The following is a 25,970-nucleotide window of genomic DNA, read 5'->3' as shown; positions in this document are numbered from 1 at the left end:
CCAGGCTGCCTCCCCAGACAGGAAGGCTAGAAAAAAACTCCCTGAATAAGCTGGGAATTTGTCTGGGCAACACCAACTTTCCTGGTTCTCCTGTATTTCTGTTTTGGGTACCATTTGCACCTTGACAACAAGAGACCCAGTGTGGGGCCGTGGTTAGGTGCGGTGAGTTTCTACGGAAACAGCAGAGTGCAAAAAGAGAGCCCAGGAGATCAGAGTTCAAATCTCCCCTTAGCCGAGGAGTTCACTGGGCGTTCTTGGCCCAGTCGCAGTCTCTCAGCTTCACCTACCTCACAGGGCTGCTGTGAGGAAGAGCTCCTTGGAGGAAAGCGGGGATCTAAATGTAATCATGAATAAAATAATTATAATCCACTGGAAACAGAACATGTGTTTATACCAAGCAATGACCAGATATGCCTTTCATCTCAAGTGTGTGTGTGTGTGTGTGTGTGTGCGCGCGCGCGCGCGCACACACACACACACACACACACACACACACACACACACACAAAATAGTTAATGAGTTTCTACTTTTCGGCTGTGAGAGAAATTCCACGGTTACACCTCCCGAGGGATTTGTGAAAGTGTTACCTCAAAACATCAAACATACATATCTGAAGGATTCCCCCCCCCCCTTGCTATTAAGTCTTCTAAAACTGCCGTGTTAATGAGCCTTTTTTCTCTGATGAAGGAAAATGATACTTTCTCCCTCAAGGCTTGAAGCAACATTTAGAGAATGGAAAGACAATAGCTAAGAGTCTGTGCTTTATGGAAGTATAACGCCCCAGATTTCATTTTTGTATTCTTTAGTTGGAGGAGAACTACAAAAGGCCTTTGTCAGAGGAAACCCGCCAATCAGAGTATGGTCCTTCCTCTTCCTCTGTGATACCAATCTGGTGCCCCCAGACCAGGGATTTGGTACATTTTTGATTCAGTTTTCCTTTCAAAGCAGATCGATCAAATTCACCCACACACCCCAAAAATAGGAGAAGCAATACATAGCCTCCCCCCCCCCACCCCATGCACATTTATCCAAATGCTGGGATTCAATTCGTCAACCACTGTTGTTGTTTTCTTAAAATGCACAAATTAGGTAAAAGTGTGTAAATGTATGACAAAATCAGTGAAAAAAACACACAAAGATACATTATACTGAGAGAAACTGCTTGCAGAAATGCGTACGTTAGTCAAAATTGAACGCAACAAGCTGTTTGCTAGAAATTGCACGCAACAAGCTGTTTGCTAGAAGAATTTTCATGAGTGTTAAATAAAAAAATCATAGAATTGTAGAGTGAGAAGAGGAGCTTAAGTGGTGGAAATTTGGGGGTGCTGAGGAACAATTAATTACCATTTTTAATCAGTGATCAAGCCATTAAGTAATGGATATTACCAATTATGTTTTTTTTAAAATAAAAAAGTGGATTTAGAACTCTGTCTATCCTTGGACTTGCTAGGCTGTCTTGGGCAATTTCCCATCCTCAAAATGATACTCAGACCTCCTAGAGCTGTCATGGAGGTGAGAAAAATACCAGAACACGTTAGAAGTGTAGTTCAGCCAAGGAACTAACAGCTCAATCCTGTAAGCTGGTTGCTGAAACAACAGATCACAATGAAGTGCAGCGTAGCAGCTCAAAGACCGGATGATGAATCAGAAAATCCCTGGGTCAAGTATCACCTCAGCAATGAGCTCACTATAAGGCCTTTGGCAATTCTTTATTAACGTCAGTGACCCCCCTCCATTTCAAAACAACTCCCTCTAATACCAAACTCTGGGGATGTGTGCCAACAGGGCTGGAGCAAAAACAGGGTGACTGTTTGTGTGGGATCAGCATGTTCGAGGTATGTGTGCGTGTGGATGCCGAGGCTTGCAGAAGTACAGTACCCCAAGCAGTTTTAACCGTCAACCCCTCTTTCCCTGAGGGACTGTGGGAATTGTAGCTCCGTGGAGGGGAATGAGGGAGGGGTCTACTAACAACACCCAGGACCCTTTAACAAACCACAGTTCCCAGAATCCTTTGGGGGAAGCCATGAGCATTTAAAGCCATGTTGCGGCGCTTTAAACGCAGCCACAAGCCTTGCAAGAGCAAACCAAGATGAATGCTGAACAAACAGGTTATCCTGAGGGGTCCTTCGTTCCTTTGAACAGCACATCCTCTTCTAAGCCGCTTTTGGGTGTTTTCAAAGCAGAAAAAGGAATTTACTCCCATAGAATACCTCCTACCATGCGGGAACATTGTGGTTTAACCACAATGGCTGAAAAAGATTGCGAGGTTAACAGGGAAACGTGTCTGGGTTTTTGTTTTGTTTTGCAGATGCTAGCTCCTGGATCCGGGCCTTGAGTATATAAACACTCTTCTCATCGATAGAAGGGGCTTCCCTCCTGTTTCACATACTGACACAGATCCACATCTTTCCTAGCCGCCTGCTCGGACTTCTCACAGTCGTCTCGACCAATCAGGGTTGGGATCCAGTCCCTGGGGACGACTCAGGCATCCCACTTTGGCAGAGGCTCTCATTCCCATGGAAGGAAGCGCCGTTTTTACACCCTCCGCAGCATTCGACATTAGATGGCCACATTCTCATACGTTCTTGCTCATTTCCTCACAAACGTTTTTCCTCAGCAAGAGGAGGCAAACCACCCTGTGCAGAGCAAAGGAATGTCCACCCCCCTACCCCATTTTGCTGAAAAGTAAATCAATGACAAGAAAGCATTAAAGCTGCCTTCAGCTACGCTGTACTGTACTGCATTGGAAAAACCTGGGCTTGCAAGGTCTTTTCACATTTTTCACTTGCCCGTGTGTCGCGGGATGGGTGACACATGAATACCGGAGATTAGCTAGTCCCAGCCCCCTGATGATTCAGGAAAACCCATGATTACAACGTCCCTGATAGGTAGCCCATCCAAGCTCTGCTTACAGACCTTGACCTGCCACCTCCTGTAGTAAAGGTAAAGGTAAAGGGACCCCTGACCATTAATTCCAGTCGTGACCGACTCTGGGGTTCCGGTGCTCATCTTGCTTTATTGGCCGAGGGAGCCGGCGTACAGCCAGCATGTGGCCAGCATGACTAAGCCGCTTCTGGTGAACCAGAGCAGCGCATGGAAACACCGTTTACCTTCCCGCCGGAGTGGTACCTATTTATCTACTTGCGCTTTGACATGCTTTCGAACTGCTAGGTTGGCAGGAGCAGGGACCGAGCAACGGGAGCTCACCCCGTCGCGGGGATTCGAACCGCCAACCTTCTGATCCGCAAGTCCTAGGCTCTGTGGTTTAACCCACAGCGCCACCCGCGTCCCAAGCTCTCCCAAGGCCCTCCTCAAAGGACCATACAGCTCCGTAGTGTTCTAATATTTGGCGAAAGTGCCCTTTGTTATCATTTGAACAACCGTAAAACAAATCAGCTTGACCATTTGTGAGACAACTTTCCAAATAAAGGATGAAGCAAATGTGTCTCCAGGAGAGAGGACTCATATTAGTCGGTTCAGAAGAAAACCTTTTCAATTTTCACAATCAGCTTGGGCTGATCTTCGTACTCTCCGAGGGGCTCTGCTTACGAGGGACCCCACCCCCTTTTCTGCTTCTCGGCCCTCGTAAAACTGCTCAGGTGGGCACTCCCTTTGTTGCAGTTTTGCAGCGTCCCTTTATTTAAGTCAAATAAACATTTAAGGCAGGAATGAGCACAAAGGCTACACAAAGCAGTGGGGGGGGGGGAGGCAGCCTGCCCTGGAAGTGGGCAGCGCCAGAGGCAGCACCCCTCCCTCATCCACACAGACATACAACTTCCCCCACACCCTCTGATTCACACCCAGAGATCACAACTTTTCCTGCTCTCTCTCTCTGACATACAACCTTTCCTTCCCTGTCTGTCTCCCCCATTCTTTTCCCCCACCCCTCACACTATAAACTTCCCTCCCTAACTGCATCAACGGGGAGTGAACTCCTGGGGAATAAGTCCCTCAACACTTGAACAGAGATTTTGGGAGAACATGTAGAAGTCCGTGCTCCCCAATGATCCCGGGGCAGCTAAAATTTCCGTCCCCGGTGTTTTCCCCACCGTACGGAGCAGTCTTTGGGTCCCCAGATGTTGTTGCGACTACAAATCCCATCATCCCTGGCCACTGGACCTGCTAGCTAAGGATGATGGGAGTTGTAGTCCAATATGGGGGCCCAAGGCTGATGCAGGGGATGGGTGATGAGCTAGGTAACTGGGAGAAGTGGGCCATGCTGAGAGTGACTGCAGGTTGCATGATGCCCAGACCATGTGAAATCTAATTCTACTCCAGCCTGGTGAACGGCAAGGGATGATGGGAGCTGGAGTCTAACTGCACCCTGAGAGCTACAGGTTTTGCTTGTTTATTTATTTATTTTAAAAAAAGGAATTCATGTGGAACGTTATTTACAGCACAGTGGAGCTCTCTCAAGGGATGGTACTCATCCGCTTCAGCTGAATCGCCAGCTGTGTCCTTATCTGGAGAAAACGGACCTTGCCATAGGCCCTCATGACCTGGTTACAGCCAGGCTAGACTACTGAAATGCGTTGTTTCCGGGGCTGCCTTTGAAGATAGCTTGGAGGCTACAGAAGACCTTCTTCTTTCAAGCCTTTTCAATAAATTTAATTTATTAAATAAATTTAATAAAATAAGATAAATAAGTGGAGATCTTTATCCCTCAATTTATCTGGATTGAAACTACGTTTAATTGCTTGCGTACCTATGTTTGTTTTTAAATAAAGTTTGCATTGTTTTAAATATATGGAATCGTTTTCAATTGTCTTTTACACATGTTTTATGGGTATATCTGCTTTATTTTTTTATGATTGCGTACTTCATTGTTGTAAGCCACCCTGGGACTTTGGGGTGAAGGGCAGGTGAGAATCTAAACAAGCAAACCAACTTCACCTGGTGCAGAATACAGCTTCTAGGTTGCTTGTGGCGGTTGGGCAATCTGAGAATACAGCACTGATTCTGTACTAGATGTGCTGATGGGCCCAATTTATGGTGGTGGTGATTATCTTTCAAGAGGTAAACAGTTTGGGACCATGCTGTTTGAAGGATCACCTGCTTCAACTTGCCTGAGCCTGAAGACTGGCCATAGTAGTCCTACTCACTAGTCAGGGCACAACAAGCAGGGTCTTTTCTGTGCTGGCCCCATACTTACAAACTGTGCTTTCAAGGGAAGGTACACTTGGCTCCCTTCCTGTCTATTTGTAAATGGGCCTTTAACACCTGGATGTTTCAGCTCTGCTTACAATTTGACGTTAGTTTCACCTTGTTTTAATGGTTATTATTTCTCGCAAACCACTAGATGTTTTACTACAATCAAGAGGTATTATCAGACTTTCCTAGTGTCCCTATTTTCCATAGACAGTCCCGGATTTACATAAGCTGGGCCAGTTTCTGAATTGATCCTTTTCCTTAGGATGCCCCTATTTTCACTGGAGAAATGTTGGAGGGTGTGGAGTTATGCGACCCAAGCCAAGGAGATAAGTAATAATATAATATAATACAACCTTTAAAAGACACCTGAAGTCAGCCCTGTACAGGGAAGTTTTTAAATGTTTAATTATGTTTTTAATATGTTGGAAGCTGCCCAAAGTGGCTGGGGTAACCCAGTCAGATGAGAAAATTATTCTCATTATTATGGAACAGGACGTCCCTGTTTTCACCAGAGAAATATTGGAGGCTATGGTATATAAATGTCATTAAAATAAATATTTTGATTTTGATTTGGGAAGGTTACTTGAATGCTGTGTGACTTATCCGGACTATTATTTCATGTTGTTGTTGGAGTTTTAATTTTTTTGTAAAAAGCCGTCAAGGTCCCTTTAAGGACAGTATAATATCTATATATAAAATAAATGCTCCTCTTGAACACCCTTAGGTGACATTGACTCCAGACTCCTGTGGCTTCATCACCAGCTCTCGCTGTCCTCCAGTGTCAATAGTTCATAGTCCCTTTCGCTCATGCGGTATTTGAGATGAACAAATTTATAATTTACGGGCCTTTTACGGACTTGCTATTTCCACACAGAGGGCCTATTCATCAATCTCTCAGGAAGTCTCAACAAAGAAAGTGATTGATGGATATATATGGTTTCTTTAGTGCTCCTGTTCTTGATGCAGTAAATGATTCTGAGCTCGCCCTCCCCTCACACACACACACAAACCCGCTTCAATGCACACAGCGTAATTTCCATGAACAACATGACCCATTTACTCTGATGTGGCAGAAGACAGAGGCCTTAAAGTGGGCCTGCAGGTCTCGAGGCTGCAACGCGGACATGCCTTCCGAAGCCCTTTTTTGCACAACTAGCATTTTGATTCCAGCTCTGCTGTAGTAGAGAGACGTCCTTGTGAACTAGAGAACTGGCGAATATGTCAATTCTGGCTTCTCTCGGTTTCTCGTTCCACTCCCCCCATCTTAAATTCAGTTCTAAGGACCTAAGAAGATTCTGTTGGATCAGGCCTTTAGCCAAGAGCAGACTTTGCTCTTTCAGATTTCAGCAGCAAGGCCAAAATTCTGCTCAATGGAAGGGCACTGCTTACCCTAAAGAGGCCAGGATTGTGGCTCACCTGCATGGGGGAGGCCCGTAGCTCAGGGGCAGAACATTTGCTTTGTATGCAGAAGGATCCAAGCAACAGAGGCTGGTCCATTTAGGCAGATGCCCTGCTAGGCTCAGGCTGCGCTCAGCCAGGCAGCCCCCGGATGCCTTTTTTGTGACTTACAATCAGTCAGATCTGCCTGTCACTGGCTCTGAATCTATCCTCTATTGACCACCCTGCCGTGCTGCTGGTTCCAAGTTCAATTCTTGGCATCTCTAGGTAGGGGTAGGAGAGGAAGAGGAGGAGGAGGAGGAGGAGGAGAAGAAGAAGAAGAAGAAGAAGAGGAGGAGGAGTTTGGATTTGATATCCCGCTTTATCACTACCCAAAGGAGTCTCAAAGCGGCTAACTACCGTATTTTTTGCTCTATAAGACTCACTTTTTCCCTCCTAAAAAGTAAGGGGAAATGTGTGTGCGTCTTATGGAGCAAATGCAGGCTGTGCAGCTATCCCAGAAGCCAGAACAGCAAGAGGGGTTGCTGCTTTCACTGTGCAGCGATCCCTCTTGCTGTTCTGGCTTCTGAGATTCAGAATATTTTTTTTCTTGTTTTTCTCCTCCAAAAACTAGGTGCGTCTTGTGGTCTGGTGTGTCTTATAGAGTGAAAAATATGGTATCTCCTTTCCCTTCCTCCCCCACAACAAGCACTCTGTGAGGTGAGTGGGGCTGAGAGACTTCAGAGAAGTGTGACTAGCCCAAAGTCACCCAGCAGCTGCATGTGGAGGAGCGGGGAAGTGAACCTGGTTCACCAGATTACGAGGCCACCGCTCTTAACCACTACACCACACTGGCTCTCTGTCTGAAACCTTGGAGAGCTGCTGCCAGCCAATGTCGAGAAACACTGAACTAGATGGACCGATGGGTCCGACTCAGCATAAATCACCTTCCTGCGTTCCTCTGAGCATCATCCCGGAGAAGCCATGTGCGAAGAAACCTGCCATGTGTTCGACTCCGTATGCTTAATTTCACTTGTCCCCAGAACAGAAGGGCCATGTTATTATTGTTCAGGCTCAGTGCACTGCACTGCCGGTGGGTTCACTAATTGAGAGACGAAGACAGACCTGGCCATGGTTTGCTTGGTTTTCCTTTAAAGAGAGGTCCCCGCCCCAATGGACGACGCACAGCGCACTGGAGACGAATGAAGTCACTCATTAGCTTCAGTCTTCTTTTGATCAAAGCACTGCGAGCGCTGAGGACTGCTGCCCTCCGTGGAATCTATGGGTCCTCAGAGCAAACATTCCAGCCTCCCTAATTCCCCGCCTCCCTTTCACATATGACTTTAATGAACTATTAATGTGCAAATCCATTGGTTAATGGGTCACTAATAGCTTCTAACTTGTTTTGAGCTCCTTTGGGGAGGGGAGAGAACCATCTGGGGTGTGTTCACAGGTGACGCTAATAACAGGGTTCCTCTCCAAAGCTGTGTTCTGTTTTGTTTCTGCGCTTGCCAATATGGTTAATGCGTCATGCAGCGTAGAGAAAACGACCATTTTACAAAACAGAATCATACGATGTTTTAACTATGGGTGTTTTAATGCAGATTGAGCATATCCCTTCCTGAGATCGGGGTGGGGGATACAGATGTTGTTGAGCAACACCTAACAGCCAGCATCGCCAGATGGTGACAGGTTCTTAAAAGATGGGACACGAGGCTACTGCAACTGATGATACCTTTGGGATATAGAGCACAGAGGCCTGGATGTTCTGCAGGAAAAACACTCTGGATCAAAGTTGACAGCAGTACAGTGGTACCTCGGGTTACATACGCTTCAGGTTACATACGTCTAAGGTTACAGACTCTGCTAACCCAGAAATATTACCTCAGGTTAAGAACTTTGCTTCAGGATGAGAACAGAAATCGTGCTCTGGCGGCGCGGCAGCAGCAGGAGGCCCCATTAGCTAAAGTGGTGCTTCAGGTTAAGAACAGTTTCAGGTTAAGAACGGACCTCCGGAACGAATTAAGTACTTAACCCGAGGCCTCTGGATGCGAATGGGATCCGTTCCAGAGCCCCGTTCGCATCCTGAAGAGAACGTAAGACATGACTGCACGTCTCGTTTCGCCGCTTCCGCGCATGATGTCATTTTGAGTGTCTGCGCATGCGCGAGAGGCGAAACCCAGAAGTAATGCGCTCCGTTACTTCCGGGTCGCCGCAGAGCGCAACCCAAAAATATTTAAGCTGAAGCGTATTCATCCCAAGGTATGACTGTACAATTGACCTGAACTAAAGACCAATTGTTCTGCACATGTGTAAGTCTCCCTCTCTGCAAGGAATTCTACGCATGCAATTGCACTTTTCGCAATGCATATTTTTAAAGGATCACCGCTACGCTGCTTCCTTCCCATAATAAACATTTGATAAGGCCAATGGGTTGTGGGTCACTCTCCCATAGCTCACTGCGACATCAGAGAAGCCCAGTCAACAGCATAGGGTAGGGGTGTGTTTGTTTGCCTCAGAGGTCAAGATTGTTCTCAAGCAAGTTTCCAAAGGTGCTTGAACACGTGATTTGTATGTTATTGTAAGATACCACACACATTTTTTAAAAATATGTGGTCTTAATCTCTCTCCCCTTCCCACCCCGACTTCAGTCACTTTGGAAAGGGGAGAAGGGATAAGATGACTGAAATTTCATGTGCATGTATGAATGTGCGCGCGCACACAGCTGCACACTCATGCACGTACAATGCTACCAAATCTCACCTAAATTGATATTCAAGGGGAATATGGAAGATCACAGAGAATGTAGAAATTTGAGAAAGGAAGAACAAGCATGTGGAAAGTCTCTCCTGCAAAGCAACACAGAAGAAGCAAGGCTGTGGGTGGTTGGGAATCCTGCACGGTGGCACAAACTACTGCCTTCATTTCCCCATTTCTCGAGAACCCAAGTACTTCTCTTTCAATCGTATGCTCAGTCCCTAAAGGCAGAAGCCATGAAGTTAGAAAATCCTTTCCTCCCCCACCCGTGGCCTGACACAAAGCGCCAGTGACAGGCAGAGAAATAAGCCTTGTGCTTTCACTTAGCAAGCTTCAGCTTGATAAAGACATGTCTCAAAGTGCTTTTTCGAGACTTTAGAGCCAGAAAATTACAGAGGGTTATCAGCTGTGGATAAAAACAATGTATACATTTAGGAAGAGTTCCAATTGCAGCACCCTTCTCTGACAGGAGAGCTACAACTGTTTTTCGAGACCTGTGTGCTTACGTTTCCCTGCTTTTTAAATAACGGTGGCCTCAATTCAGCCTCTGTAGCAATGCTTATTAAGAAAGCACTCTGCTTAGTAAGCACTGGTGGCTGAGAAATAATCTTCTACCACAACGTTTCAGATGCCTGTTAGCGAACAAGTTTGTCACGAACAACCTCCTTCTGAGGCACGGTTACTGACTCGGCTCAGACGTCATGGCAAACCATGGTTATGTATTTGCTGCTATGCGCACAAGCAAAGATGCGCATTGAACCAGCATGCTGGTCCATACCCTGCCATCCTCCTTTACAATTGAGGGGGTGGAGATTTAAAACATCTTTTCATGGTTTGTGGCAAACTGCCATTTCCTGAATACAGGAAACTGTGGTTTGTACAAAAGACAGTTAACAAACCAGGAAATGAACCAAGATTGGACTGCGGTTTGGTCTCCTAGTTTGTTAGTAAAATACGGTTTGTACAAACCACAGTTTCCTCTATTCGGATTAAACAGGAAACTGTGGTTTGATACAAACCATGAACATATGAGAACAAGGGAGGGAGGAAGGAGCAGAATATAAACCTGAGGCTTATTCATATAATGTCAGACAATGGTTTGTTATTGTGACTGAGTGGGAACTCCTGAGTGTTTTATGTGCTCTGTTTTCTTCCTACCTTCTCTACTAGTTATTGACTGATATAAATACATTACAACCCTGTCAGAAAGCTGAGATCGACAGGAAGATGTTAGACTGAGTTTGTGCAGACATTTCGCACATCCCACCAAATGCAACATCACCCTCAGAGCACAGAGGAACATTTCTGAATGCACAGTTAAAAGCCATTGAGGCACCAGCAGCCAGGAGACAGTCCTCGCCTTGTGCCACCTCTCTGTTTACATGTCTGAAAATTCTGAGCTCAAGCAAAAAAACCTGACACAAACCCACAGGCGTCTGATCGGCCACTGTGGGAATAAAGTACTGGACTATATAGGCCCTTGGTCAGTTCCATCTGGACTCCTATGTTCTTATGTTTGTGCGGCTATCATTTTGCTACCGGCCTCGCCATATTTAGGAACCTAAGGAAACGCCTTATACGGAGTCATGCTGCTGGTGCGTCTAACTTAAGGCTGTCAACACTGACTGGCAGTGTCAAACACGTGACATTCCCAGCCCTACAGATGTCAGAGTTTGAATCTGGGACCTTTTGCATGCAAAACAGATGCTCAACCACTGAGTGGCGAATCTGCCCAACTTAGTTTCTTTCAGTATCTCATTTTTTCAACCCTTTGTTCATTTCTCCATGTAAGTTTGAGGCTGGTTTTTTAATAATAATAATAATAATAATAATAATAATAATAATAATAATAATTTATACCCCACCCATCTGGCTGGGTTTCCCCAGCCGCTCTGGGCAGCTCCCAGCAGAGTATTAAAAACATAATAAAACATCAAACATCAAAAACTTCCCTAAACAGGGCTGCCTTCAGATGTCCTATAAAAGTCAGATAGTTGTTTATTTCCTTGACATCTGATGGGAGGATGTTCCACAGGGCGGGCGCCACTACTAAGAAGGCCCTCTGCCAGGTTCCCTGTAACCTCACTTCTCACAGTGAGGGAACCGCCAGAAGGCCCTCAGAGCTGGACCTCAGTGTCCGGGCTGGATGATGGGGGTGGAGACGCTCCTTCAGGTATACTGGGCCAAGGCCATTTAGGGCTTTCGAGGTCAGCACCAACACTTTGAATTGTGCTTGGAAATGTACTGGGAGCCATCAGCAATTTCTCCTAATTTTGTCTGCTACAGATGCATTCAAGCTCCCAGCAATATCTCAGTGCAGGCCTGGCGCCAGGACACAGGATCCTCAGGCAAATTCTAGGGCCCTTTGGTCCCAGCAGGGCACCACTGGTGCGGCTGCCCCCATCTCTGCAGCTGATGTGTGACTCATTTGAGTGGTGATGAAGCCTTAGGGCAGTGTTTCCCAACCTTGGGCCTCCAGCTGTTTTTGGACTACAACTCCCATCATCCCTAGCTAGCAAGACCAGTGGTCAGGGATGATGGGAATTGTAGTTCAAAAACAGCTGGAGGCCCAAGGTTGGGAAACACCGCCTTAGGGAATGGCCCCGACTGAACGAAACACCTGTACTCGCTGGTGCCACCATCTGGATTACACCAGCCTTGCCCCTGGCACACACACAGTGGGAGCTATACAATTCAGATGGCAACACAACGTGGGTGCTTTCTGTTGAATGGTAGGAGAAATAGCTTGCTGGTCAGAGCAGTCCAACAGTGGAACCGATTACAGTGGTACCTCTGGTTATGAACTTAATTCGTTCTTAACCTGAAACCATTCTTAACCTGAGGTACCACTTTAGCTGCTGCTGTGCCACCGCCATGCGATTTCTGTTCTCATCCTGAGGTAAAGTTCTTAACCCGAGTTACAACTTTCGGGTTAGCGGAGTCTGTAACCTGAAGTGTTTGTAACCCGAGGTACCACTGTATCTTGAAGGACAGTGTGCTCTCCCTTGCTAAAGATCTTCAAGCAGATGGCTTAAAGGTCCTCTGTTGGGGGACACTCTTAACTCAGGATTTCCTGTGTCAAGCAGGAGGGGAGGGGTTAGGCTACATCCAGTGTGGTGACCCTCTGGCCCTCCAGATGTTGCCAAACTCCAACTCCCATCACCCCTGTTCATTGGCCACGTTTGCTGGGGCTTATGGGAACTGTAGGTTGACAACTTCCATAGGGCCCCCTATACTGAACTAGGTGGCCTGCTAAAAGGCCCCTGCATCTCCTCTCTGCTCCTAGGATTGTAGAAAGCCCTTCCCCTCCCAACCCTACTACCGTATTTTTTACTCTATAAGACTCACTTTTCCCCTCCCAAACAGTAAGGGGAAATGTGAGTGCGTCTTATGGAGCAAATGCAGGCTGCGCAGCTATCCCAGAAGCCAGAACAGCAAGAGGGATTGCTGCTTTCATTGTACAGCGATCCCTCTTGCTGTTCTGGCTTCTGAGATTCAGAATATTTTTTTTCTTGTTTTCCTCCTCCAAAAACTAGGTGCGTCTTGTGGTCTGGTGCGTCTTATAGAGCGAAAAATACGGTAATTTTCACAAATCACTGAACCATCCTGTTGAAAGAAGCAAGCTTACCAGCTGGTGCTGAGGCGGGACAGGATACTGAAGCCCCGAAACCGGCTGGCCTTGCAGCATTTTCTGCAGCAGGATCTTCTGCTGCAAAGCTAAGGGTATGTTCGGTGGCCTCTGCAGAGGCTGGGGTGGCCGTGTCTGCTGCTGCTGGTTCTGTTGTTGCACCGCGGCAGAGTTAGGTTGCTGCTGCTGTGCATAGTGCAGAATGGAAGGCTTGTTTTGGGAACCCAAAACGGAAGGCATCTGCTGGCTGGCTTGCTCCGAGTTGAAATGAAACAAAGGCTTGATGTTGTTCTGAGGCTCCTCCAGAGACATCTGACCGCTGCTTATATAACCCCTGTTGAGGTCCTGAGGCTTTCGCTGCATCATCATGTTCATGGGATTGCCCTGGGGCATGGAGCTTGGCCGGTAAAGGTAGTTATTTATCGCTTTCGGCTGGTTCCCATTCCCAGGCATTCCGGAGCTTTGAGGGCTGAACTGCTGCTGGTGGAAAGGAGTGCTGGAGATCTTCTCCTGGCCGAAGGACCCGGGAGAAGGCTCGGCAGACGTCAAAGCGGGCCAGGGGGACGACGGCTGGCTTTGCTGGCACTGCTGAATAAGGGCATGTTGCTGTCGGTTGGCCGCGATCTGCTTCAACTGCTGGGCGTGGGAGACCTCCTGCCAGCTGGCCAAGGGCCGGTTGGGAACTGAAGACCCTTGAGATGGAGGAGTCTGAGTCTGAGGTGCTGAAGGAATTGGCGATGAGGCGGACATAGCGGCCCCGGACATCGTGTAAGCTGGGCCCGTGGAAGAAGGCCTCATCTGGGGAGACCCCACGGAAACCTGGTTCAGACCTGGCGAGTACTCTTGCTTGATCACCATCTTGTCCATCTGCAAGGAGGAAGACCTGGCCGAGGGTGCTCTCTGGACCTGCTGCCCGAGGTCGATGCTAAAGGGCTCGTCTTTATTGATGGTGGCGTTGATCATGTTTTCCAGCTCAAGGTCGCTCATGGGCGGCACCGAAATATTTGTCAGCTCATTGAACAGCTCCTGAAGTTCCGGGTCCATCAACTGTTCCCCTGCGTCTTCTCCGTATCGCACGGGGAAAGGATTGCCCTGGGAGCCCTGCCCATCCAGGTGCTTACTGCAAGAGCTGGTTTCACCGGGCTCTTTCTTGACCTCCTTCAGAGTCATGTTGAACATCCCGTTTGCGTTTGAGTGGGTGTTGCCGGTTGGGCTGCTGACTTTCCTCTGAGCGCCTTGTTCAGCCGTCAAGGTTCCCAACACCGGCTGGTTGGGGCAATTGTTGCCACAGTGTCCACCTTGCCCCACAGAAAGGTTATTATCGCCCACTCGGATCCTCTTAATATCAAGGAAGGTGCAGTCGGCAATGCCATTGGACCTCTTGTTAATGGCCGGCGACAGATTCACCACCAATTTTCTCTTCAAGGAACCTTGGAGCTGGAAGGAACAAGGAGACTCTTTATTAGGCATTCAAAAACATCACTATAATTAATGCAACCAACGTGTTGGCTTCTAACATGGTGCTTACAACATCAGTGGCGAAGTTTAATTCATCAATGTCTGCCCACTTTGGACATTACAGCAGTATCTTGTGTCAGAAATACCCAACAGTGAAATATTATCTTGTCTGCGGTCTTACTGACTCCTCGCAAACTATCAAGGCACCTGTAAGGATCTTCTATTGCAATGTTTTTCTCACGTGTCTGGAAATCCATTGGAGGCTCATGCAGCCAGGTTTCTAAATACCTGGTCTGTAATTGTAATCATCATCATCATCATCATCATCATCATCATCATCATCATATTTTATTTAGCTCCCGCCCTCCCCAGCCGAAGCCGGGCTCAGAGCGGCTACCAACAATAAAAGTAACACAGTTTACATAAAATCACAATCAATTAATTGAAATGCATTCCATTCTAAAATCAACTAATTCTAAAATCAATTCAAAATCAAATTAATGGCAACCACTGGGCTAGAGTTACAGATAGGTAGCCGTGTTGGTCTGCCATAGTCAAAATAAAAAAATTCCTTCCAGTAGCACCTTAAAGACCAACTAAGTTAGTTCTTGGTATGAGCTTTCGTGTGCATGCACACTTCTTCAGATACACACGAAAGCTCATACCAAGAACTAACTCATACCAAGCTCATACCAAGAACTAACTTAGTTGGTCTTTAAGGTGCTACTGGAAGGATTTTTTTTATTTTGACACTGGGCTTGAGTTCTGTGAAGAATTACCAAAGGAGGGGGTCAGACTGTGCCTTGGCCAAAGGCCTGGTGGAACAGCTCTGTCTTGCAGGCCCTGTGGAAAGAGGTCAAGTCCCGCAGGGCCCTAGTCTCTTGTGACAGAGCGTTCCACCAGATCGGGGCCACGGCTGAAAAAGCCCTGGCTCTGGTTGAGGCCAGCCTAACCTCCCTGTGGCTTGGGATCTCCAAGATGTTTTTATTTGAAGACCGTAATTTGAAACCTATGCAAATGCATTTCCTAAGCCATATATTCATCCTACCAGCTGAGCAGGAATTCCATGCTTCTTCCCACCAACAGCTCGCAACCCCTTCTGTCCCTTTTATGTTCGACAGTTCAACTCCTGATCAGTTAAGATGTTCGTGAGCATTCCACAATACCACCGGACTACAACTCCCATCATCCCTGACCATTCTGGCCAGGGCTATGGGAGCTGGGAGTCTAGCAACGACAGGAAATCCTGCTCATTGAAACCCAGGAGTGCCTGACTGTAACTAGATCATACCATTTTATACCACTTCAGCATTGCCAAACCTATATTTATTTCTTCTGCTTATAACATTGTGAAAGTGACTCTCATTTTTGTCAACTTTCCAGTGTGATGTGAATTATAAGACTTCTCCAGGAGTAAATGGGTAAGACCACAGCTGAGCTAGATTTTTAAGTCACCTTCAGTCTGTAGGTCCAGCTCTGAACAAAATCTATCTCTAATTCAGGGAAGGGGAACTGGGGACCCTACAGATTTGCTGGACTACAACTTGTATCATCCCTGACTATGGATTGTGCTGGCTGAGGCTGATGGGAGTTGGAGTCCAACAATATCTGGAGGGTCCCAGGTTGCCCAGACTTGCTGTAATATATTTCAGGTGCACCTGAAATACAACCAAAGATAACGGTGTGGTGATATCAGTGATCAGAGACTCTTGGTTACCTAACTTGGTAAAATTCAAACCGTAAGGAGAATGAGGTAATGCACAGGCTTTGTTGATTCCTTCCACTGCATGCTTTCTTTCCAGTAAACCTGGTAAACTACATTTGCTTCTTTTCTCGGTTATCTTTGCACTCCCTTCTGCTAAACCGAAATCACTCTCCAAGTCCCACATTCTTCTTGTGAAGCAAGGAAGTCTCCAGGCAACAAAAGCCATATCCTGGCAGCACATTTTGCTCTTCTCAGTCTTTATTTCATTAATTTACTTTAAAAATAAATAAACCAGCAGCTCTTCAAAATCCCAGGAGTTCTTGGAGTTAAGTGAAAATAAATGCCTAAATCAACCGCAATTCCCAAGACTGCAATCACGCCACTTCTCTTTTCACTACTGTATCTCCTAGACCCAAGCTGTTCTTTAAGTTATCTAGGGTATGCAAAGCAATTCGATGGCTTGGCACTGGGAGAGAGTATAGTGATAATGAAGATTAATATCATCCCTCCCCCACATGCACACACCACTTCGTACTTGGAGCTGGCTCCATCCCACCTTGTGATCTTCTGTCTTTCGTCTGCACCACTCAAATGCCTTTTATCAACTTACCATATGAAATGGCCTTGCACTAAGTTAGTTCAATGGTCCAACCAGCCCCGACTTCGTCTATATTGGTTGGCAGTGGCTCTCTAGGGGAGGTACCACAGCTTTCCAATCCTTGATCTAGGCTCTACTCTGACATAATTTCGCGACTCTTCTATACTCCATTTTCTCCTAGAATACGAGTGCAAGCGATCGTACCCAAGCACTGACCGTCAGCTGATTGTTGGTGTTTGGGAAGCTGTGTCCACAGTGCTTCCCAAACTGGCAATCAGCTGATAGCAGGGGCGGCGTCTCTGGTTTCGCCGCCGGAAGCGAAATGGGAAGTGCCATCCACCCTGCCACTTCCACTGCCAGCATCTGTTCCCAGTTTCAGGCAAGATCTCACCCATTCAGGGTGAGAGCTTACAGATTTGGGGCAAAGTATCGCACACTCTGCAAGAAATCGGCACTGGTGTTAGTGTCCCTTCTCTGCCAGTGGTGGAGGCGTTAGGGCAGGTAGGACGTCTGCAGGGGCGCCAACTTGGGGGCTTATACCACCCCTGTCTAATGGCTGTGCCAGCCTTGGCTGATGGACAGAGCTTGGGAAGCACTGGGCAAAAAGGGTCTTGCATAAACCGCTGACCAGCTGATGGGTGGTGCGTGCAAAGCCCCTTTTGTTCAGGCTCGGCTTTACCTGTCCAAACCTAACATCATACACGGCTTCAGGTGCATGGACCGCACCTGTGACTTAGCTGAAACAGTCTCATGGGGGTTATTATCATTAATGAGAATTACAGCTCCTGTCCTCCCTGACTATTGGCTATGCTAGCTGGGGAAGATGGCACTTGGGGGTCCCCAACAACACCTGGAAAGCCGCAGGTCCCCCACCCCTCCAAACTAGATATTCCCTTTGTCTCGAGCAGAAAGATAATTTTGTAAAATTAAATGGGTACCTGGTTATTCCTTAGCATGGGGATCAATGTCTGGGAGTTCCTGCAAGAAGTGTTTGTGTAGGGCCTTTGAGATGTTGCTGGACTCTAATTCCCATCAGCCCTAGCCAGTGGGGCCAATAATCAAGGATGATGGGAGTTGTGGTCCATCAACATTGGGAGGGCTGAAGGTTCCCACTCCCATGTGTAGGGGACGGATGCATTGAATCCACTGTAGCGCCAGCACACTGAACCAGCTTGCCAGCATGTTAATTAATATATATGATTTAAACACTTGCGTCCAAAACAAAACCTGCTGTCAAGAAAGGAATAAGGACGTTGGTTTGATTTGATCAATTAAGGGCCTGCGCTGGAACCACAGCGGCGTTCCCTTGTTGTATTAGATTAAATTAACACGGCGCACCCCCCCCCCCCAAATTTAAATGGCAGGCACAAAAGATTCATTTCCGTAACCTCTGCCTAAGAAATCTCTCATTGTGGCTTCTCTTCCAGTTGCTGGCACGCGATAGTGATATCGGTTAGACAAATACTGCAGCTGATGAGCCCTTAAAATGTAATGTGTGGCTCGCATTGTCTGAGAAGCAACGTAAGATGGTGGGGGCGGTGGCGGGGATGACGATGACACAGTGCAGCTTTAAATAGGTCAAAATTGTTAATCAGGAATGGAGCATTCATTACTCTGTGCAAAACAAGCGGGCACGGACGATCGGTGTTCCGTGCCGTACGAGATGTTTCTTTCCACCGCCTCTTTCGTCCTGGAGAACTCTCCTTCCCCTCCCTTCCCAGATCTCCTCCAACCATGAATAAATTAACAATCTCTCACTGCTAAGATCTACAGAAATTAATGTCAATTTATATAACCAGGGGATGGGAAAGCCAGGAAGGGGAGGAAGGCAAGCTGAGTGCGGGCGAAACGCGACTGCTTAACTGATCCCGTCCCGACGAGAGAGAAATATCAAAGGCATTATAAATGTTGACAGGATAATCAGGCATGTAAAAGAGGTCACTCAGCAACACCCACCACTGGAAGCAGTGCAATTGTTTACCGGTTTTAGAAGTCAGCTTAAAATATTAACACATACACAGCCGTGCGCAGGAAAGCTCCTAATCCTAAAATTTTTTTGCTGCTGCCATTTGGGTTTTTGCCTTTTCAACATCCTGCGTGGCAGATTTAAAACGAAGGGGGATTACCCGGCGCAGCTAAATTGTTTGTAATCTGGGCTTCCTGCAGAACCCGGCCCCACTGTGGGATTCTGCTTTGATTCTCAGATGTGTAGAATTCCTCCTCTTCTTAGATGTCCACGCAAGATGGGATTCCCCGGCATCAGTGGCTTTCATTCATACTGGCCTAGTATATGGACAACTCCCCACTTGTGCGTGACCGACCCACCGCAAGGTGTTGTGAAACAATTAAACAATTTGATTCAAACCCAAAAGTGGAGCAAAAAGGGCAAAGGCGGTGTGAAAACGGCAAATAAGGCATGAACCCAGGAGCCTTTGCACCGACCTTTGAGGCCTGTGGAGAGTTGGAGTTTGGGAAAGGAGGTTTGGAGGGTGCCTCGTTAGTGCTGCTGTTTTTTTAAAAAAAGGGTTTCCAGAGGTTTGGAGGGTGTTTACAGGCTTTTTAGATGGTGTTCACGATATGTGCAACTTCACTCACACATGCGGTACCTGGGAACCCAACCTCTGCATAAGTGGGGTCTCATCTGTAGCTTGGTGGAAGGGTACCATTTTCCTCCCTCCCATCCCCTTCACGCAGCCCTGAACGGATGATGAGACAGTTCCTTGCAATTCTGTGCCACTACTAGGACCAGCTCACATACTGGCTAGACAGAGCACCTGGGCAGGCTGCATTACTGAACACCTGAGCAGGCTGCATTACTGCTGTGTGTAAGGGAAGAGCTACGGAATTACACAAGCAGACATGCATTTTCCAAATACATCAGGTAATTCAGATGCGAGGAGGAGTTTGGGGAGAAGGAAGCATGTGCAGGGCAGGTGGGTGGGTGGATGCATACTTAACCCTTACCAACAATTTTGCTCTCCAAAACACCCCATGGTTGTGGAAAGGGGAAAAGCACATTGTTTGGGGGGGGGGGGAGAGATGGGTGGTGCGTAAGAGTTTCTTGCCACATGCAGTGGCTGCAAAAGAAAAGACGAATGAACATTTGTGGTGCCAAGTCCCTGCTCTGCAAGAGTTACTCAGAAGCTTCCTCCTGAAAAATGGTGTTCTATGGGTTTAGGGGTGGTGTGTTGTGGTGTGGGGAGATGGGGATGTGTGCTTTCTACCACACCCACCTGTCAAGATTTTGGAGAACCTCAAATAAAGAGAGAGCTTCGGATCACCACTCTTTATGTTTCAGAGTATATATCTCACGTATCTATATAAATCGATGACGGAGCTGGTTGTCAACTGACGAAAGAGAAGGGAAAAGGCAGCCCTTTAAGGACTTAGCAGTGGCAGACGAGAGGCAATCTGGATTAGTGGTATATGGCTATTCTCTTCCCCCATGTTCTTAGGGGAATTAGTAATGCAATCTGGCAGACCAAAAACCACAACCTTGTAAGGCAGCGGGAAAATGGCAGAAGGACATTGTTAAAATAATAAATAAATACAGCGTCAGTTTGAAAAGAAAAAGATGCTATTTCTTTCCAGTTTGCAGATTTACTCTTCGTGGGGCAATGCTGTAGAGAACAGCAACAACACAAACAAAAATGCAGTTGTGCGTCTCTTTTGAGCCCTCTTTAAAAAGAAAAAGCCAAGCGGTTTGCTTTTAAGTGAAAAACAAAACCCTGAATTCTTTGTTTTGGTCTGGAGGTGCAGCCCAAGGTTTTCAATGGATGAGAGCTTGTGGTATAGTGGTTCAAGCGTTGGACTAGAACCCAGAAGACCAGGGTGCAAATCCCCACGCGCTGGGTGAGCACTCGCTGTCTCTCTCCCCCCACAGCGTTGTGTTGGGGATTAAATGAGGAGGGGGAGAACTATGTGTGCCACTTTGAGCTCATAAGGTCAGTGGTTCAAATCCATGCGACGGGGTGAGCTCCCCTTGCTCTGTCCCAGCTCCTGCCAACCTAGCAGTTCGAAAGCATGCCAGTGCAAGTAGATAAATAGGTACCGCTGCAGTGGGAAGGTAAACGGCATTTCCGTGCGCTCTGGTTTCTGACATGGTGTCCCGTTGTGTCAGAAGTAGTTGAGTCATGCTGGTCACATGACCCGTTTGTCTGTGGACAAACACCGGCTCCCTTGGCCTGAAAGCGAGATGAGTGCCTCAACCCCATAGTCGCCTTTGACTGGACTTAACCATCCAGGGGTCCTTTACCGTTACTTTACGTGGAATGTGAGAAGGCTCAACAATCATTTAAAATGCTGGTATTACCACCACCAACTCTCCACCTCTGGTCACTTTCTGGATTCGGTCAATGTCTAGTTTGGGTTTTCTAGCTCCCAAAATACCCTTCCCCACACACATTGATGCACTTCCCTAATTAACTACAATGCTTTACACTGATATGCAACATTATAATGAGATTCTTGTCCAGTTCCCAGTTCCAATGCAGAATGTTTTCATGCTCCACTTATCAGTCACATGAAACACAAGAGTTAAAAACAAACAGCGAAAATGATGTGAGGTTTGTTTGTTTGTTTGTTTGTTTGTCAAACAGGGTGATCTACATAGTGATGTGAGGTGAGAATATTCTCCGGAGAATATTCTCTGCTAGAAAATTCTCCGGAGAATATTCTCCACAAACTGTAAATTCTAATGTAAGAACTAGTTTTACAACCCACATTTTAAAAAATCTAGTATATAATAACTCAAGCTGTGATATTGCCAGTGTAAGTAATGAATAATGATGTTTTTGACCCAGTTACATTACTGGGCATTGTAACTACGTAAGTGTAGTTCTGTGAGGCAGAAACCATTGGCAGTTCTGAAATGTGAGCTACAGAAAACATTTTTTATAAAAAGTTTTAAAAATGCTATTCATTTAATTTGATGAACATTTGAATTCATATATATTTCAACTACCGGTAAATTTAATAGCCTTTTTTCTATTTTGGTGTGACCTTATTCTTAGTAATTCTATACCCTTGGCCATAGTGTGTGTGTGTGTGTGTGTGTGTTTTTTACAGAAAGTAGCTTTAATGCTTTATGCACTTAAAGTATCTAGGCCAATACAATTCACATTGAATTTTCAATTGTATAGTATGAATAGTAAAAAAAGAAAGAATGTGAATTCACTGCAGTGCCCCATTGAATAAAAGTATCTGTACAGTTTTTGGTTGCCATCTGAACAAGTTTACCCATGAATAAACATGTAGATTAACTAATTATATCATTTTCAATGCATAAAAATTACAGCATTTTCAATGCATTAAAATGAATATTCTCCTGTTTTAAATGAAAATTCTCTAATATTCTCATTAATCGAAAATATTCTCCAAAAGATTATTCTCGAAAATTTACCGTAACACCACTAGATCTACATTTATCTACCGTGTGTTCTCTCGCTTTCTCTTTCTCTAGCTCTCCTCCTAAAGTGGAGACTTGGGCAGTGAGTGACAGAGGCGATTCCCACAAAGGAACTAAGTGAGGGCGGCAAGGGAGGAAAGTTGGGTGAGAGAGGGCCACAGGTCACTCGCAGCAGCATCTGTTGTGCTGTTTGGAACACTGGTATACAGCATTACGTAGTCTTGCATCCTGGTCACATCCACGCCATCTATTTAAAAGCACATGGCTGCCAACTAAGAACCCTGGGAAAGCCATACTTCCGCCTTCAGGAGGAGGTGGGGTTGCAGGCTTCACGGTCCCTCCATGTGCACGCTGGGTGGAGGCCAGTCCCGCGCGATTGGGGGGATTCCCAGCCACGTCACCCCCTAGCCAGCCAATTGGCTGGCTTGGGGGTGTGGCCTGCCCTATATAGGTGGGACGTGGCCGGGGATCTCTCTCTTTGCCGCCCGCCAGCTGTTCCTGTTTTCCCACCCTCCCGCCCTATAATGTTTTCGTTCCTTGACCTTCCTATGGACCTTGGCTGGTTGCCGTTGAGGGGCCTGGTAAACTGGCACCAGCCACTTGGCAAGCTGGCACCAGCCACTTGGTTTTTGCCTACCCCGTAGCAAATTGTCACAACTTTCTGGGTACTGGCGGTTAGGCATTGGTATTGTTCTGTAGATGGAAGAGGTAGCGCCATCACCTGCCCCACATATTGAAGGGTAGTCCATTAAAGGATTCGGGGGGGGGCGTGGCCCTGTCTGAAGCCTAGGGAGGTGAGGTCCTAAGGCATGCCCCCTAGCGGTGGCCCCGGGGGAGTTCCTAGTTGATGTGCATCAGCAGGACTCCCCCTACTGTGCTTAACCCTTCCCGGACATCAAGCAGACGGGCTGGAGTCGGATATAGTAGGTTAGGACCAATGCCTAAGCCAATACCGCTCATCACCTGTAACCAATAAAGTTGTGGCCTTTTTTTAGCCCGTTAACCTTAATATTTGTGTCACGTGTCATTATTTCCGCCTGAGGGGGTCGGGAACTCGCCACGTAAGTGTAGTTCTGTGAGGCAGAAACTACAGTTCCTGGGATTATTATATTTTGGGGGGGAACCATGTGGAGATGGTTTTCCATAAAGCTATGGTTTTCCCAGTAGAAAGCTATGGTTTTCCCAGTAGAAAGCTATGGTTTTCCCAGTAGAAAGTTATGGTTTTCCCAGTAGTGATGTACGGAAGTGAGAGCTGGACCATAAAGAAGGCTGATCGCCGAAGAATTGATGCTTTTGAATTCTGGTGCTGGAGGAGACTCTTGAGAGTCCCATGGACTGCAAGAAGATCAAACCTATCCATTCTGAAGGAAATCAGCCCTGAGTGCTCACTGGAAGGACAGATCCTGAAGCTGAGGCGCCAGTATTTTGGCCACCTCATGAGAAGAGAATACTCACTGGAAAAGACCCTGATGTTGGGAAAGATGGAGGGCACAAGGAGAAGGGGATGACAGAGGACGAGATGGTTGGATAGTGTTCTCAAAGCTACCAGCATGAGTTTGACCAAACTGCGGGAGGCAGTGGAAGACAGGAGTGCCTGGCGTGCTCTGGTCCATGGGGTCACGAAGAGTCAGACACAACTAAACGACTAAACAACAACAACAACATGTGGCTTAAATGTGTGCTTTAAAAGTATGGTTTGGATGTGGCACCTATTTCCTACAATGTCCAAACAGATGCCCCAAGGAAGTCCCAGTTACCCCCTGGAACCAACATGTGCATGAAAACCACTGAGCCACAACCTTCCCCAAAATATTTCAAGTATGCAAATAGCTGTATCAAGCAGATACATCTTCCTCCTTCTCCTGGGTCTGTGACCGGCCGCAGCTCACTCGCTGGCAAAAGTCTGGTTTGCCTCTGTGCAGCCTGCAAACGCTCCAAATAGGAATTTTCCAAATGGTCTCCCAGGTTTCTGCTGTTACATTTTAATGAACCCTCACTATGGCCTGTTTTAAAGGACGTTAACATCGCGCCAGGTCCATAATCTCTTTTATGAAACATCAATGGCTGGTAGCTGGAAGTTGTTTTCATGTCGGGCTTGTACAAATTGTTCGGAACATGGAAAAGGGGGGAGTTGCTATAGTTACTCGTATAAAACGGCCTGGCGAGGAAAAGGAGCACTTCACAGGTAGTTCCCTCCCCCCCCCCCACTGAAGAAGTCAAAGTGGCTGTTTTTTAATCAGCAAAATGAGATTCGAGATTACAGATGAACTTTGTTTTTCAAGAGGGTATATTCCTCCATCCTCAAACAGTGGTATGGAAAATCCCTTTAACTGAAAATATTAGATGTACATATACTGGGAGCCAAGAAGCTCTTCAGTGAATTATTGTCATAATATATTTATTTGCAAACAATTTCCAGTATGTGTGCTGGCCTATGTCCACCACCCTCAACTATCCATTTGCAAATAATCTGATCACTTGCAAAAGAAAAAGAAAAACCCTTAATTTCTTTTTACAGACTGATGTAGGTTATCATAGCTCAAAATGCATCATGTTTCGATATTTCCCTGATAAAAAAATAAAAATAAAAAAGTGTTTGCTATACTTGATAATGCAGGTTCACCCTTCCGGCTTGTTTTTCAAAACGTTGAAACTGCTGCAAAAAAGGAGAAAACTGGTGCAAAGAAGGAAATAATAATAATAATTTGCATTGCTCATTCCCATGTTCCTTTGGGGCTCACATCAGCTGGATCTGCCACTGTGAAGCTGGACAGCTGAGATAGGAGGTCAGAATAAAAAAACATTTCAAACTTGGCAGGGATTTCTGACTTCCAGGCCAGCCCTTCATTAACAGCTTCTGTACATTATTGTTCTCCCTCTAAGGGCTGTAAAAATGAACCAAACCTTTGTCCAGCCTACACTTCCTTCCCTAGCTCGTCTGTTCCTTCAGGCTTTCCATCCTTTGTTTCCCCTTTGTTCAGTTTGGAGACTGGCAGAGCCGAAATCTATTTTATAAGGGGGAATTGGTAGGACCAAACAGCAAGAATCAGGTGGTATAGTCTGTCCACGACTGTACCACTTTGGCAGGGGGTGCCAACAGGGTTTTCTGGGCCTCGTACACTGCATGTGGATTGGGCCCTCCAACACACTCACAACAGAGGACACGGATTTGCATAAAATGTGCATACATGATGGGCAACATGCAAATCTTCTTTTTCAGGTGAGCAGAGGGCCCCCGAAATAAACCAGCAATGCAATATCTGACAGACAGAATATACGTAGCCGAAGCTTTCCCTCTTAATTATAACCAGAAAGGGCTCAACCTGCTGAATTGCTGCCTGCCATACAGCTGTTTAAGAACCTTTTCCCCAGTGCCAACTCTGGGGCTCTGTGGACTGTGGTCTGCCTCCTAAAGGCCCAGGCCTGAAGGTTTGAGGCTGGGTGGCCTAGGAAAAAGGACAGGGAGCAAGCTGAAATTGCTTTTTCTATATGATTGTGGACGGACAGGAAGCCCTGTCCTCTTCTGAATCTGGCTGCCCTAGTAGGAGGTTGAATTTTTATATGCTCGTCATTAAAAAAACCAGAACACCCTCTGCACATAGCAAAATATGATTTGATTACACACCAGCCTTTTAGCAGATTAATCTATTCATTATACAATGAAATATAAGTTAATTTGTGTTTCACCTAACCCTCAATATATTTACTTATCAGAGTTACCAAAGAAAGTATAAGAAACAGTTTAATAAATAAAAGCATTAACTCTGCTGGCAGTTCCTGTGAAATTTGTGGTGTGGTGGTACAGCAGAGGACATTTTCTGCAGTAGCCCCCAGACTGGAGAATTCTCTACCCTCCGAAGTTTATTTGGCCTTATAATTCTAATATTT

The 25,970-nt window shown here is 46.4% G+C and overlaps 1 protein-coding gene across 1 annotated transcript in view; it reads right to left on the bottom strand.

The window, feature by feature from the left end:
• The window catches only part of MAML2 (mastermind like transcriptional coactivator 2), a 150,330-nt gene that overhangs the window by 30,272 nt on the left and 94,088 nt on the right, over positions 1 to 25,970 (bottom strand). The window contains exon 2 of the mRNA XM_081197618.1: positions 12,915 to 14,351. Within this exon, the coding sequence (XP_081053744.1) occupies positions 12,915 to 14,351 (1,437 nt within the window). The remainder of the gene's footprint in view (positions 1 to 12,914; positions 14,352 to 25,970) is intronic.

Source organism: Podarcis bocagei, assembly GCF_964188305.1.
Source record: "Podarcis bocagei genome assembly, chromosome: 6".
Taxonomy (NCBI): Eukaryota; Metazoa; Chordata; class Lepidosauria; order Squamata; family Lacertidae; genus Podarcis; species Podarcis bocagei.
This window is presented reverse-complemented; position numbering and strand designations above follow the sequence as displayed.